The following is a 19948-nucleotide window of genomic DNA, read 5'->3' as shown; positions in this document are numbered from 1 at the left end:
AGACTTATCAACGTTTCTAGCCCTTTCTAAAAGATTGCCGTTCGTTTTTTTGCAATAAATTTTTACTCTTAAGATGAATCTAAGTAATAGCTATCATTCCTGAGTCAGCAGTAATGGCAAATTTTTCTTACGAGACCGTATTTTTTAGGTGTTTTTAAGATTTTGGCTACTATGGGCCGTGGTTTCCTCTGCAATAGGGTGCGGCGGTTGCTGCAACCATAAGATTCAAGTTTGTTTGGGCTCTGGATATGAAAGGTCTCCCCAATTTTCAAATATATAAGACAGAAGGTTAAATTGTTTTCTTTTATAGGGGATGGGGAATAGATTCGAGTTGAAGCATCATAAAATAAAAAAAAAACTTACATAAGAAATAACCAACAAATAAAGACCATTTTATTAAAGTCAGCTTTCATCATTTCGGACAAAATGGCTAGACTTACAATTTCTAGTTATACTGTTGGCTTGAGGAGGTTTAAGCTGAATGGGGATGATATGGGTGAAGTCAAATGGGAGCCGAGTTGCGTGAGGGTAATAGTTTACCCTCCCCCAAGATAACCTGTAGGGGTCAATTTACTCCTATACAGGGCCCATATATGGGCTAACGGGGTGAGTTAACTGGGTGAAGGTCATCACCAACGCGGTTAACCCGTTTATTCTCGACCGGTGTCTGGAGGAGGGAGTCCCCTTTTTTATAACTTTCAGAGGAAGTTGAGAGAGGTGTTGAACAGTGAAAGGATTCCAACTAACCAGCCCCCCCCCCCCCCACTGACAAGGGTATTAACGGAACAAGGGTAAGGGTATAAAATAAGAACTTTAAAAGCATGTTGAGAGGTATGTTAAAAAAGGAACAGAGGGCAACCAGCATCCCTTTTTTTTTAATGCCCCCTTTAGAGATATTAGGAATCTACTTTATTCAAAATAGTTGCAATGTTTAATAGCTCTGCTTCCGGGGAAGTCATGTCTACCCAGCCCCTGGACAAGGATTGTAAATTATGCAATTTGTCCATTTTATATGCAGAATTTATCATTAGGAAAAGGGGAATGTTTGATTCAGGTTTGTCTGAAAAGCCTAAGGGTATTGAGGTGAAATTTTGGGGAATTTGGAGGATCTGTTGAGTTAAATTAAAAGGCACCATTTGCATACAGTTTATCAAAAAGGTAAATCTTCCGCATCTTATGAATGGCTCAGGGTGTTAAAAGGAAACTTTCAGGACATATTGAAGGTTAAATGACTATGCCTATGGGGCTAACTGAGTTTACTTCTCAGTAGGGGCCTCTTTCAGCCCACTCAGTGCGTCCCTAGGTGAGATGCACAAAAAATGAGCAAAAATAAAATCCAGTAATCTACCAAGCGTGAAACTACCACAAATCAGCATCAATAAATAAATGAAACCCAAAACGAACAGAAATTACAATAAATAACAGAGTCAAATTCAAAAAGAGCAGAAATTAACATAAGTTGGGCGGAAAACCCCAATGCCTTCCCAAGACCAGAACAAAATTTGCACTTTACTGAAAAATATAAATGTTTTTACTTTTATAACTTTAATAAATCAAATAATTTTAACATTTTGATTTCTAAATATCAGTATATTTATATTAAACTGACATTGCACATTCATTTGTATTTTTTCAGTAAAGTGCAAATTTTGTTCTGGCCTTGGGAAGGCATAGGGGTTTTGCGCCCAACTTATGTTAATTTCTGCTCGTTTTGAGTTGGACTCGGCTATTTCTTGTAATTTCTGTTCGTTTTGGGTTTCATTTATTTATGAATGCTGATTTGTGGTAGTTTCAAGCTTGGTAGATTATTCAATTTTATTTTTGCTCATTTTTTGTTTAATGGAGTTCTTTAATTTTCTTTGAAAAACTTATTTTGTAGAAAAAGTTTTTTAATTAATTTCTGTTCGTTTTATATTGACATAGTCTTTTCAGGGAAAAAGAAAATAATACTTAAAATCTTTACGTGTTTTTAAGACTTTATAGTTTGGCCTGCTATTTGTATGCTGGAGGAAAATTTTCATTTTTAACAACATACACCCTTTTAGAAATCTAGACACAAATAGCAATGTTTAATTTAGTTTCATACCTCCTCTAGTTGACCTGAAATGGAAAACTTGATACCATCAAAAAATCTGTTTACTTTCTTTGATAGCTTGGATACACTTACGCTATTTTGATTTGGTTGAATTTTAAGAGCAGAAGTAGCCCCGAAAGTTTGAACATAAAACCCTCAGTCGTTCTTGGGATACTGCTGAGATGCCTTATTGGGAATTAGCATTAACACATTGCATTTTGATTTAATCTTAAGGCAACATTTAGTTTTTAAACATAATGGGCGAATTGGAAGATGGGCGTGGGATGGTGGGAGTCGAAGGAGGATTAGTTGCCCTCCAATCACTTTCAACTGTTTAAAAAGAGCATCAGCCCTTTCTATTTTCAATCGAATGAACCCTTTTCGAAGTTCCAACGACAACTCCTTCGATATGAAGTGCCCTGGTCTAAACAACTACAACAACAAAAAATATCACTAATCACTTTCGACCATAAAAAAGGGTACTAGTCCTTTGAATTTCAAATCGAATGAGCCCTTTTTCAAGTTTCTACGACCAAAATTACAATAAAAACCTTATATGCTCATTGGGCATCGTTTACAACCCTGGCCATGAAGACTATGGGGGGAGTGTCCTACTCAACCGTATAATTCACTGAACTATGAACTGCGAGGAACAAAACGGTTATCTCAAAATTTTTTTTGGATGTGTTTGGGTAAATGGTGGGCGTGAGAGGAACGTTAGTCGCTCTCCAATTCACTTTCAACTATTAAAAAAGGCACTAGCCCTTTCAATTTCCAATTGAATGAGCCCTTTTGAAGTTTTTACGCTTTCAATAAAAACCTTATATGCCCCCAGGGCATAACTTACACACCGTGCCCTGAGGGCTGTGGGGGGGGGGGGGGTTGTCATCCTCAAAGACCTAATTTCCAGAACTTTAAACTACGTCGAATAAAATGGGTATATCAAAGTTTTAATTAGATGTGTTTGCGGAAAAGGCGGGCGTGAGAGGGGGGTTAGTTGCCCTCTAATCACTTTCTACTATTAAAAAGGGCACTAGATCTTTGAATTTCTAATTGAATGAGCCTTTTTTAAAGTTTCTACGACAGCGCCTTCAATAAAAATCCTTATATGCCCCCAGGGCATAACTTACAACCCTTGCCCTAAGGGCTGTGGGGGGCTGTCCTCAAAAACATAATTTTTATCTGGAAATCAACTACTCTAAACAAAATGGCTATCTCAAAATTTGTATTGGATGTGTTTTGGGAAATGGTGGGCGTGGAAGGAGTGTTAGCCGCCTTCCAATCACTTTCGAATATTAAAAATGGCACAAGCCACTCCAATTTCCAATTGAATAAGCACTTTTCGGAGTTTCTACGACAACTTCTTCGATACGAAGTGCCCTACTCTAAAGGAAAAAAATAATAATTAATACATTGTGCTAACATCGTTCTTATATGCCCCCAGGGCATAACTTAAAACCCTTGCCCTGAGGGTTGTGGGGGAGTCTTTACTCAGTCCCCGTTTCGTGTCTCATTCTCGAGTGTTCCCTTCTTTACTTAGGCAGCGCGATCGCGCTGCCTATGATTTATACAACAAATTTCTATATAACCTTATATGCCCCCAGGGCATAACTTACAACCCTTGCACTGAGGGCTCTGTGCTCTTCCTAAAATACCTAATTTTCAGAACGTTCAACTACGTTGAACAAAATGGATATCTCAACATTTTGATTGGATGTGTTTTGGAATATGGTGAGCGTGAGAGGGGCGTTTGTCACTATCCAATCACTTTCAACTATTAAAAAAGGCACTAGCCCTTTCAATTTCCAACTGAACGAGCCCCTTTGAAGTTTCTACGACAACGCTTTCAATAAAAACCATATATGCCCCAGGGCATAAATTACAACCCTTGCACTGAGGGTTCTGAGGGGGTTATCATCCTAAAAGACAAAATTTACAGAACTTTCAACTGCATTGAACAACATGGATATCTCAAAATTTTAAATCGATGTGTTTGGGAAAATAGTGGGCATGGTGGGTTAATCGCTCTCCAGTCACTTTCAACTAATAAAGAAGGCACTAGCCCTTTCAATTTCCCTTTTGAAGAATCTACAACGAAGCTTTCAATAGAAAACTTTATATGCCCCCAGGGCATAACTTACACCCCTTGCCCTGAGGGCTATGGGGGAGGGGTTGTCATTCTTAAAGACGTAATTTCTAAAAGTTGCAACTACGTTGAATAGAATGGCTATCTAAAAATTTTGATTGGATGTGCTTGGAATAATGGAATGATGGAATGGTTTGAATGACTTAAAACCCTTGCTCTCAGGGTTGTGGGGGAGTGTCCTCCTCAAAAATGTATTTTCTATCTGGAAATCAACTACGCTGAACAAAGTGGCTATCTCAAAATTTTTATTGGATTTGTTGGAGGGAATGATGGGCGTGGGGGGGGGGCTAGTTGCCCTCCAATCACTTTCAACTATTAAAAAGGGCACTAGCCTTTTGAATTTCTAATTGAATGAGCCTTTTTTGAAGTTTCCACGACAACGCCTTCTATTAAAACCTTATATGCCCCCAGGGCATAACTTACAACCCTTGCCCCGAGGGCTGTGGGGGGAGGGGTTGTCATCCTTAAAGACCAAATTTACAAAACCTTCAACTATGTTGAATAAAATAGCTATCTAAAAATTTTGATTGGATGTTTTTGAGGGAATGATGGGCGTGGAGGCTAGTTGCCCTCCAGTCATTTTCGACTATTAAAAAGGGAACTAGCCCTTTGAATTTCTAATTAAATGAGCCCCCTTTAAATTTCCTACGACAACACCTTCTATAAAACCTTATATGCCCCCAGGGCATAACTTAATACCCTTGCCCTGAGGGTTAGGGGGACTGTCCTCCTCAAAAATATATGTTCTATCTGGAAATCAACTACGCTGAATAAAATCGCTATCTCAAATATTTTATTGGATGTGTTTGGGGGAATGATGGGCGTGGGGGTAGTTGCTAGCTGCCCTCCAATCACTTTCGACTATTAAAAAGGGCACTAGCCCTTTGAATTTCCAATCAAATGAGCCTGTTTTGAAGTTTCTACGACAAAACCTTCTATAAAAACCTTATATGCTTACAGGACACAGCTTAAAACTCTTGCCCTGAGGCATGTGGGGAGAGAGGTTGTCATCCTTAAAGACCTAATTTCCAAAAATTTTCAACTACGTTGAATAAAGTGCTATCTAAAAATTTTGATTGGATGTGTTTGGGGCAATGATGGGCGTGGAGAGGGAGGCTAGTTGCCCTCCAATCACTGTCGAATATTAAAAAGGACACTAGCCCTTTGAATTTTCAATTGAATGTGCCCCTTTTGAAGTTTCTACGACAACACCTTCTATAAGAAACCTTATATGCCCCAAGGGCATAACTGAAAACCCTTGCCCTAAGGGTATTGGGGGAGTGTCCTCCTCAAAAATATATTTTCTATCTGGAAATCAACTACGCTGAACAAAATGGCTATCTCAAAACTTTTATTGGATGTGTTTGGAGGAATGATGGGCATGGGGGGCTAGTTGTCCTCTAATCATTTTCGACTATTAAAAAGGGCATTAGCCCTTTGAATTTCCAATCGAATGAGCCTGTTTTGAAGTTTGTAAGACAACGCCTTCTAAAAAAAACCTTATATGCCCTCAGGGCATAACTTAAAACCCTTGCCCTGAGGGCTTTGGGAGTGTGTCCTTCTCAAAAACATATTTTTTATCTGGAAATCAACTACGTTGAACAAATTGGCTATCTCAAAATTTTGATTGGATGTGTTTGGGGGAATGATGGGCGTAAGGGGAGGCTAGTTGCCCTCCAATCACTGTTGAATATTGAAAAGGGCGCTAGCCCTTTGAATTTCCAATCCAATGAACCCCTTTTGAAGTTCCTACGACAACACCTTCTATAAAAAACCTTATATGCCCCCAGGGCATATCTGAAAACCCTTGCCCTAAGGGTAGTGGGGGAGTGTCCTCGTCAAAAATATATTTACTATCTGGATATCAACTACGCTGAACCAAAATTGCTATCTCAAATTTTTGATTGGATGTGTTTGGGGGAATGATGGGCGTGGGGGGGCTAGTTGCCCTCTGATCACTTTCGACTATTAAAAAGGGCACTAGCCCTTTGAATTTCCAATAGAAAGAGCCTGTTTTGAAGTTTGTACGACAACGCCTTCTAAAAAAACCTTATATGCCCCCAGGGCATAACTTAAAACCCATGCCCTGAGGTTTTTCGGGGAGTGTCCTCCTCAAAACATATTTTCTGTCTGGAAATCAACTACGCTGAACAAAATGGCTATCTCAGAATTTTGATTGGATGTGTTTCGACAAATGGTGGGCATGGAAGGGGTGTTTGTTGCCTTCCATTCACTTTCGACTATTACCAAGGACACAAGCCACTCCAATTTCAATCGAATGAGCCCTTTTCGAAGTTTCTACGACAAGTCCTTCGATACGAAGTGCCCGGGTATGGAGAAAAAAAAATATATTGTGCCCGCATCGTTCTTTACTTAGGCAGCGCTAGCGTGCTGCCTATGATTATCAACGTTCTGTTCAACGTGTTTTAGAGTTCGGTTGTTATTGAACGAACTGGGTCCTTAGTTACAACTCTTTATGGTTTTCCCGTGCCCAGCTAGCTGAGTGGGAAAAAAACAAAAAAGATACCGTCAATGCAGAATTTCGCAAATGAAGCCACTTGTCTTGTTTTTCAAGCCGACATATTTTCTTTGTTGTTCAAGTCAAGAAGCTGAAAGTTACCTATATAGGAGTTTCGGACAAGGAGGTTCTAATAGTGGACTTCGTGTTTCTATCTGACACTATTTTTAGGAGTTATGGGCTATTGTAGTTTTTACTATGGTACGTGATCAGCTCTTACTAGGTTGCTAGCTACCGCTGCAGAACGGATCAGAGCTAACGTCATAATCTATCGTTTTTCTATTTATGTCATAGTTCTAATAAAACTATGACAACATTGACGGCATCTCTGCGACATTCCAGTTCCCCGCTACCACAGGAAAGAAGAAAAAAAGATATCGTTTATGCAGAATATCGTGGTTTCAGACACTTTTCTTGATTTTCAAGCCAATATATTTCCCTTGTTGTTCAGGCCAAGGGACGGTAAGTTTTCTAAATAGAATTTTTTGACCAGGTGGTTCTAATAGTGCACTTTTGTTTTGATATGAGTTTATTTATAAGAGTTTTTTGCTATTACCTTTCTTAGTATTTGACGTGTAAGTCTCTTACTAGGTTGCTAGCTACCGCTGCAACCCGGACTCGTTACCACAAACTATTTGATAAATATTTTAATTATAATATATTAAAATTCAATTACATAGCTCTTCATTTCGTTTCAAAAAAATCCGGGGACAGCTACAGATCTCTTGATCTGCAGTCAAATGGTCTACCACTAATCAATGAGGTATGTATATATCATAGGCAGCACAATAGCGCTGCCTAAGTAAAGAAAGATGTTGGCACAATATATTATTTCCTTTTTTTTTCCATACCCGGGCACTTCGTATCGAAGGAGTTGTCGTAGAAACTTCGAAAAGGGCTCATTCAATTTGAAATTGGAGTGGCTAGTGCCCTTTTTAATTATCGAAAGTGATTGGAGGGCAACTAGCCCCTCCCCACGCCCATCCTCTCCTCAAACAGATGCAATTAAAATTTTGAAAAAGCCATTTTGTTCAGCGTAGTCGATTTTCTGATAGAAAATGTGTTTTTGAGGAGGAAACTCCCCCACAATCCTCGGGCAATAGTTTTAAGTTATGCCCTCAGGGCATATCAGAACGATGATGGCACAATGAATTATTTTTTTTTTTTTACTTTAGAGCAGGGCACCTCGTATCGAAGAAATTGTCATAGAAACTTCGAAAAAGGGATCATTTAGTTGGAAGTTGGAGTGGCTTGTGCCCTTTTTAATAGTCGAAAGTGATTGGAAGGCAATTAACACCCCTTCCACGCCCACCATTTCTCGAAACACATCCAATCAAAATTTTGAGATAGCCATTTTGTTCACCGTAGTTGATTTCCACATAGAAATTATATTTCTGAGGAGGACAATCCCCCAAAGCCTTCGGGGCAAGGTTTTAAAGTTATACCCTGGGGACATATAAGTTTTTATAGAAGGCGTTGTCGTAGAAACTTCAAAAAAGGCTCATTCGGTTGGAAATTTAAAGGGCTAGTGCCCTTTTTAATAGTCAAAAGTGATTGGAGGGCGACTAGCCCCCCCCCCCCCCCCACGCAAATCATTCCCCCAAACACATCCAATGAAAATATTGAGATAGCCATTTTGTTCAGCGTAGTTGATTTCCAGATAGAAAATATGTTTTGGAGGAGGACACTCCCCCAGAGCCCTCACGGCAAGGGTTTTAAGTTATGCCCTGAGGGCATATAAGAACGATGTTGGCACAATGTATAATTAATTATTTTTTTTCTTTTAGAGCAGGGCACTATGTATCGAAGAATTTGTCGTTGAAACTTTGAAAAGGGCTTATTCAATTGGAAATTGGAGTGGCTTATGCCCTTTTTAATAGTCGAAAGGGATTGGAAGGCAACAAACACCCCTTCCACGCACACCTTTTCCCGAAACATATCCAGTCAAAATTTTGGGACAGCCATTTTGCTCAGAGTAGTTGATTTCCATGTAGAAGTTATGTTTTTGAGGAGGACACTCCCCCACAACTTTCAGGGCAAAGGTTCTAAGTTATGCCCTGGGGACATATAAGGCTTTTATAGAAGGCGTTGTCGTAGAAACTTCAAAAAAGACCCATTCGATCGGAAATTCAAAGGGCTAATGCCCTTTTTAATAGTCAAAAGTGATTGGAGGGCAACTTGCCCCCCCCCCAAGCCTATAATTCCCCGACACACATCCAATAAAAATTCTGAGATAGCCATTTTGTTCAGCGTAGTTGATTTCCAGATAGAAAATATGTTTTTGAGGAGAACACTCCCCACAAACCTCAGGGCAAGGGTTTTAAGTTACGCCCTGAGGGCATATAAGAGCAATGTTGGCACAATGTATTATTTATTATTTTTCCTTTGGAGCAGGGCAATTCGTATCGAAGAAGTTGCCGTAGAAACCTTGAAAAGGGCTCATTCAATTGGAAATTGGAGTAGCTTGTGCCCTTATTAATAGTCGAAAGTGATTGGAAGGCAACTAAAACCCCTTCCACGCCCACCATTTCCCGAAACGCATCCAAACAAAATTTTGAGATAGCCATTTTGTTCAGCGTAGTTGATTTCCAGATAGAAATTGTGTTTTCGAGGAGGACAATTCCCCACAGCCTACAGGGCAAGGGCTTTAAGTTATGCCCTGGTGTCATATAAGGTTTTTATAGAAGGCATTGTCGTAGAAACTTCAAAAAGACTCATTCGATCGGAAATTCAAAGGGCTAGTGCCCTTTCTAATAGTCGAAAGTAATTGTAGGGCAAGTAGCCCCCTCTCACGCCCACCTTTTCACCAAACACATCCAATCAAAATTTTGAAATAGCCATTTCATACAGCGTAGTTTTAAGTTCTGGAAAATAGGTCTTTGAGGATGACAAACCCCTCACAGCCTTTAGGGCAAGGGTAGTAAGTTTTGCCCTTGGGGCATATCATGTTTTTATAGAACGCGTATCTTTTAGAAAGCCATTTTGTTCAATGTAGGTCATTTCCAGATATAAAATAGGTTTTTGAGGAGGTCACTCCCCCAAAACCCTCAGGGCAAGGGTTTTAAGTTATTCCTTGGGGGCATATAAGAACGATTTTGGCACAATGTATTGTTTTTTTTCCCTTTAGACCAGGGCAATTCTTATCGAAGAAGTTGTCGTAGAAACTTCGAAAAGGGCTTCGAAAGGGTTCAACGCCCACCATTTCCCGAAAAACATCCAATCAAAATTCCGAGATAGCCATTTTGTTCAGTCTAGTTGATATCCTAATAGAAATTATGTTTTTGAGGAGACACTCTCCAGAGCCCTCAGGGCAAGGGTTGTAATTTGTGCCCTGGGGTTATATAAGGTTTTTATAGAAAGCGCTGTCGTAGAAACTTCAAAAAATACTCATTTGATTGGAAATTCAAAGGACTAGTGCCCTTTTTAATAGTTGACAGTGATTGAAGGGCAACTAACCCCCCTCTCACGCCCGCCTTTTCCCCAACACATGCAATCAAAATTTTGAGCCAGCCATTTTTTTTCAGAGTTGTTGATTTCCATATAGAATGTATGTTTTTGAGGAGGATACTCCCCCACAGCCTTCAGGGAGAGCGTTGTTAGTTATGCCCTGGGGGCATATAAGGCTTTTATAGAAGGCGTTGTCGTAGAAAATTCACAAGAGGCAGGTAAGATTGGAAATTCAAAGGGCTAGTGCCATTTTTAATAGTCAAAAGTGATTGGAGGGCAACTAGCCCTCCTCCAAGCCCATCATTCCCCCAAACACATCCAATCAAAATTTCGAGATAGCCATTTTAGTTTATTTCCAGATAGAAAATATGTTTTTGAGGAGGACGCTCCCCCACAACCCTCAGGGCAAGGGATTTAAGTTATGCCCTGAGGGCATATAAGAACGATGTGGGCACAATGTATTATTTATTATTTTTTGTTCTTTAGAGCAGGGCACTTCGCATCGAAGAAGTTGTCGTAGAAACTTCGAATAGGGCTCATTCAATTGGAAATTGGAGTTGCTTGTGCCCTTTTTAATATTCGAAAGTTATTGGAAGGCAACTAACACCTCTTCCACGCCCACCATTTTCCTAAACACATCCAAACAAAATTTTGAGATAGCCGTTTTGTTCAGCGTAGTTGATTTCCAGATAGAAATTATGTTTTTGAGGAGGACACTCCCCCATAGCCTTAAGGGCAAGGGTTGTAAGTTATGCCCTGGGGGCATATAACGTTTATATAGAAGGCATTGTCGTAGATACTTCAAATAAGGCTCATTTGATCGGAAATTCAAAGGGCTAGTACCTTTTTTAATAGTCGTAAGTAATTGGAGGGCAAGTAACCCCCCTCACACGCCCACCTTTCCCCCAAACATATCCAATCAAAATTTTGAAATATCTATTTTACACAACATAGTTTTAAGTTCTGTAAATTAGGCCTTTGAGGATGAGAAACCCTTCAGAGCCCTAAGGGCAAGGATTGTAAGTTATGCCCTGGGGCATATAAGGTTTTGATAGAACGCGTTTTTTAGAAAGCCATTTTATTCAGCGTAGTTGATTTCGAGATAGAAAATATGTTTTTGAGGAGGTCACTGCCCCACAACCCTCAGGTCAAGGATTTTAAATTATGCCCTGTGGGCATATAGGAACGATGTTGGCACAATATATTAATTTTTTTCCTTTAGACCAGGGCACTTTGTATCGAAGAAATTTTCGTAGAAACTTCCAAAAGGGTTAATTCAATTGGAAATCGGAGTGGCTTGTGCCCTTTTTAATAGTCGAAAGTAAATGGAAGGCAATTAACACCCCTTCCACGCCCACCATTTCCCAAAACACATCCAATCAAAATTCTGAGATAGCCATTTTATTCAGCGTGGTAGAGTTCCTAATAGAAATTATGTTTTTGAGGAGGACACTCCCAACAGCCCTCAGGGCAAGGGTTGTAATTTATATCCTGGGGTTATATAAGGTTTTTATAGAAAGTGGTGTCGTAGAAACTTCAAAAAAGGCTCACTCGATTGGAAGTCAAAGGTGTAGTGCCCTTTTTAATAGTCAAAATTGATTTGAGGGCAACTTACCCCCCTCTCACGCCCACCTTTTCCCCAAACACATACAATCAAAATTTTTAGTTATCAATTTTGTTCAGCGTAGTTGAGTTTCAGATATAAATTATGTTTTTGAGGAGGACACTCCCCCACAACCCTCAGGGTCAGGGTTGTAAGTTATGCCCTGGGGGCATAAAAGGTTTTTATTGAAGTGTTTTTGTAGAAACTTAAAAAGGGGCTCATTCGATTGGAAATTCAAAGGGCTTGCGCCCTTTTTAATAGTCGAAAGTGATTGGAAGGCCACTAACAACCCTTCCACGCCCACCATTTCCCCAAATACGTCCAGTCAAAATTTGAAGATAGCCATTTTGTTCCACGCAGTTTAAAGTTCAGGATATTATACCTTTGATTAGAACAGTCCCCCCACAGTCTTCAGGACAAGAGTTAAAAGTTATTCCCTGGGGGCATATAAGTTTTTATTGAAATCTTTGTCGTAGAAACATGAAAAAGGGCTCATTCGATTGGAAATTGAAAGGGCTAGTGCTCATTTAATAGTCAAAAGTTATTGAAAGGCAACTAACCCCTCTCTCACGCCCACCATTTCCCCAAACACGTCCAATCAATATTGCGAGATATCCATTTCGTTCAACGTAGTCGAAAATACTGGAAATTAGGTCTTTTAGGATGATAACACCATCAGAGCCCTCAGTGCAAGGGTTGTAAGTTATGCCCTGGGGGCATACAAGGTTTATATAGAAAGTTGTTGTAGAAATTTCAAAAGGGGCTCACTTGATTGGAAATTACAATACATAAGTTGGGCTCAAAACCCCTAAGCTTTCCCAAAGCCAGAACATAATTTGCACTTTACTGAAAAAAATACAAATGATTGTGCATTGTCAGTTTAATATGTATATATACTGATATTTAGCAATCAATATGTTAATATTATTTGATTTATTAAAGTTATAAAAGTAAAAAAAAATATTTTTTTTTTTAGTAAAGTGCAAATTATATTCTGGCCTTGGGGAGGCATAGAGGTTTTGAGCCCAACTTATGTTAATTTCTGCTCGTTTTCATTTTGACTCCGTTATTTATTGTAATTTCTGTTCGTTTTGGTTTTTATTTATTTATCGATGCTGATTTGTGGTAGTTTCACGCTTGGTAGATTATTTGATTTTATTTTTGCTCATTTTTTGGTTAATTGCGTTCTTTACGTTTCTTTGAAAAACTTATTTTGTGGAAAAAGTTTTTTTTAATTAATTTCAATAAAAATACTATATTTAAACAATATGGGCAAATCTTGCAACTTGCAGCCCATTTCTCAGGAGCTTTGGGAGGTCATGCTATCCCCAAAGGGATACTTTTTGGATCTTTAAACGATGCTGAACAAAATGTATATGTAAAAATCTGGATCCAACAAGTTCGGGGGAAAGGGGGCATGGTGGAGGGCTAGCTGCCCTCCATTCTGTTCGGTCACTTAGAACGGGCACTAGAAATTTAATCTCTGTTTAAATGAGGGTTCTGGAGATATTCTAGGTCTTTTTGTTCGATACGATCACCCCTGGATAAAAAAGAAACAAAGAAAAAAAACTCATCCGTGATTTTTCCTCTGGCAAAAACAACATACAAAACTCCACAGTTTTTCAGATGGGAACATGAAACCTCAAAAATACGGTTAGCTAATACACTGAATTTGATGGCATGAATTGCATTACGATTCCTTGCTTTTAAGTGGGTATTTCCCTCTTTTTCAAAATGCAGACAAATATTCCCATGCTCATTACTTTTGATGGGTACCACTAAACTTAGTCAATCTTATATAAGGTACTTAAAATCAGCAGAATAAGCCAATTCTCTTGACGTATCTATTGATATCAAAATTCCATTGTTTAGAGTTTTGGTTACCATTGGGCCATCTTGCTCCTTACTTACATTTCGTTACCACGAAATGTTTGAAAATCAAAATATATGAGTTACATTCTAGTTGGGATATGAACAATATCTCAAGGATTGCCTATAGTTGTAATATAAGACTTTCGGGCATGTTCAGGGGGATGTTCGAAAGTGATCAGTGGGTAATAGTGTAGCAAAATTTTCTGTCTCTTTTAATTAACCTACTTATTCATGCACCAGAAAAAGCTCTTGCGGAAAAGGAAAAGAATGAGCTTAAAAGGAAGTATTAAATTACGACAAGAGAACATTTATCTGATAATCAGGGTCAGGGGTTCAACATCTCCCACCTAAGAAAACGGGCCACTACCGCTTTTCATCGGTCAGAATCTCAAATGTAAATACAACATCAACAACAGCAACAAAAAACCTTCAAAATTTCGAACTAACCTTCCAATATTGTGTATGTGGCCATTGTAAACAGGGCCATATCCGGGGGGGGGGGGGGGTTAGGGGGTTTGGACCCCTCCCCCTCACCCCGAGATGTTTGTCTGACTTGTAAAAATGTCACAAAATGGACATAAACAAATTTTGTATGCATTTTTTGAGTTTTCCCCTTCGAAAAGAAAATCCTGGGTAAGGCCTTGATTGTAAATTAAATAAAAAAAACAAGTTTTTTAAACTGAAAGTAAGGAGCGACATTAAATCTTAAAACGAACAGAAATTAGGCCGTATATGAAAGGGGCTGTCCCCTCTTCACCGCCTCGCTCTTTACGATAAAGTTTGACTTTCTCACAACTCTTTTTTTTAAACAATAAAAACTTTAGCGTAAAGAGCGAGGCGTTGAGGAGGGCACAGCCCCTTTCATATACGGAATAATTTCTGTTCGTTTTAAGTTTTAATGTCGCTCCTGACTTTCAGTTTAAAAAACTTGTTTTTTTTATTTAATTTCTGATCATTTTTTAGTTAATGCAGCTTTTATTTTGGCTCGCCGGCATTGAATAAGTAAACAAAATTTTTAGAAAAAATTTACTTTTCTTTTGCTAAATGGCTGTCTCTAAATTTGGTTCTGACGTAATTTACAAATTAACTTACGTAATGAACTTCTATATTTGTATATTTTTCTTCTGGCAAAAAATACACAGGTGCAAATTTTTGCAGACGTGAGCTTGCAATCTATATTATATGGTATTCTGATGCGTCGAATCCGATGGTTTAGTTTTCATTAGAATGTTTTCATTTTTAGGGGACTTTTCCCCCCTCTTTTACAAATCCGTCAAATTTTCTCAGGCTCGTAGCCGTTGATGAGTAATAATAAACTTGATAAAATTCATATATTTAGTATCAGCATTATAAGCCCGTTCTTTTGATATATGTTTATTGACATCAAAATTCCGTTTTTTAAAGTTTCGATTACTATTGAGCCGTATCGCTTGTTTTTTTTATTGTTTTTTTTATCACGTATATGTCATTATGTATATGAGGGGGTTCTCCCCTTAGTCAATACCAGGCTCTTTACGTTAAAAGTTAAAAAAAAATTTAATTCACAAACCCCTGAATCACAAAGGCCGTTTAATTAGAATAGATAGCTCTTTTGAAAGCGCTAAAAAAAAATGTAGCGTAAAGAGCGAGGTATTGACTTGGGGGAGAACCCCCTCATATACGTAATAATTTATGTTCATTTTAAGTTCTAATGTTGCTTCTTACTTTCAGTTGAAAAAACTGTTTTTTTTTTAATTTAATTTCTGATCGTTTTTTAAATAATGCTTGGAAATCTGGCACCCCCTTCATAGAAATGTCCCTTGCCCCAAAGAAACATCCTCCCCGGAAAGATTCTCCCGAGGAACCCCCGCCGCCCGCCCCCCCCCCCCCCGAAAAAAAATATTACAGAAAATTCCTGTATAAATACCAAAAAACACAACAAAATTTAAGAAATGGGCAAATTTAATATCATTCATCCCATACCCAGGGAACGGTGGGGGATTAAGTCATCCTCAAAGACACATTTATTAGATTTTCGACTATGCTGGACAAAATGACTATCTCAAAATTTTGAGGGGATGACTTTGAAAAAAAAATGATCGTGGGAGGGGGTCAAGTTGCCGTCCAATTTTTTTTGTAACTTAAAAAGGGCACTAGAACTTTTAGTTTCTGTTCGAATGAGACCTCTCACGATATTCTAGGACTACCGGGTGGATACAATCACCCCTGGGGAAAAAAATAACAAAAAAACAAATGAACACGCACCCGTGATCTTTCTTCTGGCAAAAAATACAGAATTCCATATTTTTGCAGCTAGGTGCTTGAAACATCTACAGTAGGGTTCTCTTATACGCTGAATATGATGGTGTGAATTTCATTAAGGTTCCATAATTTTTAGGGGGTCTTTCCCCCTTTTTTCGAAAATCAGCCAAATTTTCTCAGGCACGTAACTTTTGATGGGTAAGATTACAATTGATGAAACTTATATATTTGAACTCAGATTTAAAATCTTATTCTTTTGATGTATCTATTGGTACCAAAATTCCGTGTTTTAGAGTTTCGGTTACCATTGAGCCGGGTCGCTCCTTACTTACAGTTCGTTACCACGAACTGTTTGATAATGCCGCTATATTTTAGCTTGGGCACACCATCTACTCTCATTTAACGTGCGCCAAGTGGAGAACCATTCGAATAACTGGCTGGATAGCCAAGACAAACTGGTTTTGGATTTTGAAGAATGGAATCCAGAAGATTAGTGGAAATAATCGTACATTTTCGTTGTATATTCAAAAGATTCGACATTTAATCTTATCCTTTGCTTCTCATAAATAGATAAAGGTCCCACTTTTCTACTTTTTTCAATTTGTTTCAACCCACATTTTATTCTATACAAGCAAGATACCTACCTCCTGTCCATGCCTAGCGATTTATTCCCCTATTAACACTTGCTCATTATTAATCAGATGGGATTAAAATGTCAATTTTGGCATGCCTATAAATAAAAATGCATTGCAGAGAATTTTATTATCATGAAAGTCAGCCGGACCTCAGATTTTTTTTTTTTTGTAATCTATAATTTACATCTATACAACTATCTCATTATGATATCAGCAATACCCAGCGCATACATACCTTTTCAATGGCATTTTCCAGTTGTGACTCTCCTTTCCACCAGCTTATTGTGGCTGGAGGGTTAGAGCCAGAAGATTGACAAACAAACTCATATTCTTTCCCTGCTGAAAGAGACTTTCTACTGGTCAAAATCTTTGTTGATGCTGGTGCCACTAAAAAAAGAGCAATGGGTTTAAAACGTATGACTGAAATCCCTCTTACGTTCAATGGTCGGGAGCCCGTACAGCTCTAAGCTGTAAAAGCTGTTATAATTAAGGTCTCTTAACAAATACGTTCAAGTTAGCTCAATTTTTATATTTTTTCATGGATAAAATTATATTCCTTTCCCATTAAAAGGGCTCTCTACTTTTCAAAATAGTGGTTGGTAAGGATGGTACTAAAAATAAAACAACTGCAATAAAGTTTAAACGTTTAACTCGAACCTCTATTAAACTTAGTGGTCTTGTAGGCTAACCAGCACGGTTCCAAGCAATGGATATAGCTATACGAAAACTTACATTCCAAACTCACCTATCTCACTCACTAGCAACCTTTGAAATGTTTTTAAGTTATGCCCCAGGGGCATTGAAGGTTTTTATGGAAGGGGTGGTCGTATAAACTTTAGAGGAGGCCCATTTGATTGGAAATTGAAAATTCTAGTTCCTTTTTAAGAGTTAAAGGTGATCGTTGTAGCTGCCAAATAACGCAAGGCCCCGCAAAAGTAGAAATATGATGAAATGTCATGTAATAAAAAAAATTGGTGTTATGTTTTTTTTTTCATTTAGGTAAATGTAGTGAAAAGTGTTTTAAAGTGTTTTTAAAAACGTGAGTATTTTAAAGTTCAAAAATGTATATGTATTGTAAATTTGTATTTTAATGTTATATGTTATAGGCCTAATGAATGGGAGCAGCCCCTTGCCGCCTTGGGTAGCTAGAATGTGAATTTTGAATTTGTTGTATCGTAATTTAACGGACGGAGAATCGTATGGATGGGGAAATTGATAAAAAAAAAAATAGTTTTTAGGAAAAAGGTAGATAAAATATATTAGGAGAGAAAAAATTAGGTATGTGAGGGATTAGCCAGGTAGAAAGCTATGGAATGCCGAGTAAGAGGTAAGGTAGATAGGTAGTAGAGCATAGGAAATGATTGTAAAGTAGTGATGAATTAGATTACAATTAAGCAGGGAGTCTTAGTGTAAAAAAAAAGAATAAAAATGAGATTATTTTTTTATATTATTTTCAGGTTTACGAAAAAAATAACCGGTTGGATTATGGCCATTGCATGAGGCATCACCAACCCATGGTCAAGAGGACGGAAGAGAAGAGAAAACCAGAAAGGGACTTCCATCCAGGATATCATAGGCAGCGCACTTAAGCTGTTTAAGTAAAAAGCGATGGGGGCGCAATGGGTTTTTTTTCTCCATACCAGGGCACTTTGTATCGAAGGAGCTGTCGTACAAATTTCAAAAAGGGCTCATTCGATTGGAAATTGGAGTAGATAGTGCCGTTTTTAATAGTCGAAAGTGATTGGAGGGCAACTAGCCCTCCCACGCCCATCATTCCCCAAACATATCCAATAAAAATTTTGAGATAGCCATTTTGTTCAGCGTAGTTGATTTCCAGATAGAAAATATGTTCTTGAGGAGGACACTCACCCAGAACCCTCAGGGAAAGGGCTTTAAGTTATGCCCTTGGGGTATATAAGGTCTTAGAGAGAGAGTTGTCGTATAAACTTCAAAAAAGGCTCATTCGATTGGATATTCAAAGGGCTAGCGCCCTTTTTAATAGTCTAAAGTGATTGGAGGGCAACTAGTCCCCCCCCCCCCGCCCATCATTTCCCCAAACACATCCAATCAAAATTTTGGGATAGCCATTTTGTTCAGCTTAGTCCATTTCCACATAGAAATTATGTTTTTGAGGAGGACAGTCCCCTAAAGCCCTCAGGGCAAAAGTTTTAAGTTATGCCCTAGGGGCATATAAGGTTTTTAAAGAAGGCGTTGTCGTAGAAACTTCAAAAAAAGCTCATTCGACTGGAAATTCAAAGGGCTACTGCCCTTTTTTATAGTCGAAAGTGATTGGAGGGAAACTAGCCCCCCCCCCCCCCGACGCCCATCATTCCCCAAACACATCCAATCAAAATTTTGAGATAGCCATTTTGTTCAGCGTAGTTGATTTCCAGATAGAAAATATATTTTTAAAGAGGACACTCCCCCACAACCCTTAGGGCAAGGGTTCAACGTAGTTGAACGTTCTGAAAATTAGGTCTTTTAGGATGATAGCCCCCTCAGAGCCCTCAGTGCAAGAGTTGTAAGTTATGCCCTGGGGGCATATATGGTTTATATAGAAAATTGTTGATTAAATCATAGGCAGCACGATCGCGCTGCCTAAGTAAAGAACGGGAACATTCGAGAACGAGACAAGAAACGGGGACTAAGTAAAGAGCAGGACAGTCCCCCACAACCCTCTGGACAAGGGTCTTAAGTTATGCCCTGGGGGCATATAAGAACGATGTTGGCATAATGTTTTATTTATTAATTTTTTCCTTTAGAGCAGGACGCTTCGTATCGAAGAAGTTGTCGTAGAAACTTCGAAAAGCGCTCATTCAATTATAAATTAGAGTGGCCTGTGCTCTTTTTAATAGTGGAAAGTGATTGGAAGGCTACTAACACCCCTTCCACGCCCACTTTTTCTCGAAACACATCCAATCAAAGTTTTGAGATAGCCATTTTGTTCAGCGTAGTTGATTTCCAGATAGAAATTATGTCTTTGAGGACAGTCCCCCACAGCCCTTAGGGCAAGGATTGTAAGTTATGCCCTGGGGGCATATAAAATTTTTTTTATAGAAGGTGTTGTCGTAGAAACTTTAAAAAAGGCTCATTCGATTTGAAATTCAAAGGGCTAGTGCCCTTTTTAATATTCGAACGTGATTAGAGGGCAACTAACCCGCCTCTCACGCCTACTTTTTCCCCAAACACATCTAATCAAAACTTTGACATAGCCATTTTATTCAACGTAGTTTTAAGTTCTGGAATTTAGGTCTTTTAGGATGACAACCCCCCCCCCCCCCACAGCCCTCAGGGCAAGGGTTGTAAATTATTCCCAGGGGGCATATAAGGTTTTTATATAACGCGTTGTCACAGAAACTTCAAAAGAGGCTCATTCGTTTGGAAATTGATATGCCTAGTGCCCTTTTTAATA

General features: G+C 38.6%; 1 protein-coding gene across 4 annotated transcripts in view; it reads right to left on the bottom strand.

The window, feature by feature from the left end:
• Positions 1 to 19948, bottom strand: part of LOC148949805 (synaptogenesis protein syg-2-like) — a 302236-nt gene that overhangs the window by 161675 nt on the left and 120613 nt on the right. For all 4 annotated transcript variants that reach the window (XM_089093104.1, XM_089093107.1, XM_089093105.1 and 1 more), the window contains one exon: positions 16772 to 16923. In XM_089093104.1, coding sequence (XP_088949230.1) covers positions 16772 to 16923 — 152 coding nt within the window. The remainder of the gene's footprint in view (positions 1 to 16771; positions 16924 to 19948) is intronic.

Source organism: Artemia sp. Qi Xiang Cuo, chromosome 8 (genome assembly GCF_049724085.1).
Source record: "Artemia sp. Qi Xiang Cuo chromosome 8, ASM4972408v1, whole genome shotgun sequence".
Lineage (NCBI taxonomy): Eukaryota > Metazoa > Arthropoda > Branchiopoda > Anostraca > Artemiidae > Artemia > Artemia sp. Qi Xiang Cuo.
This window is presented reverse-complemented; position numbering and strand designations above follow the sequence as displayed.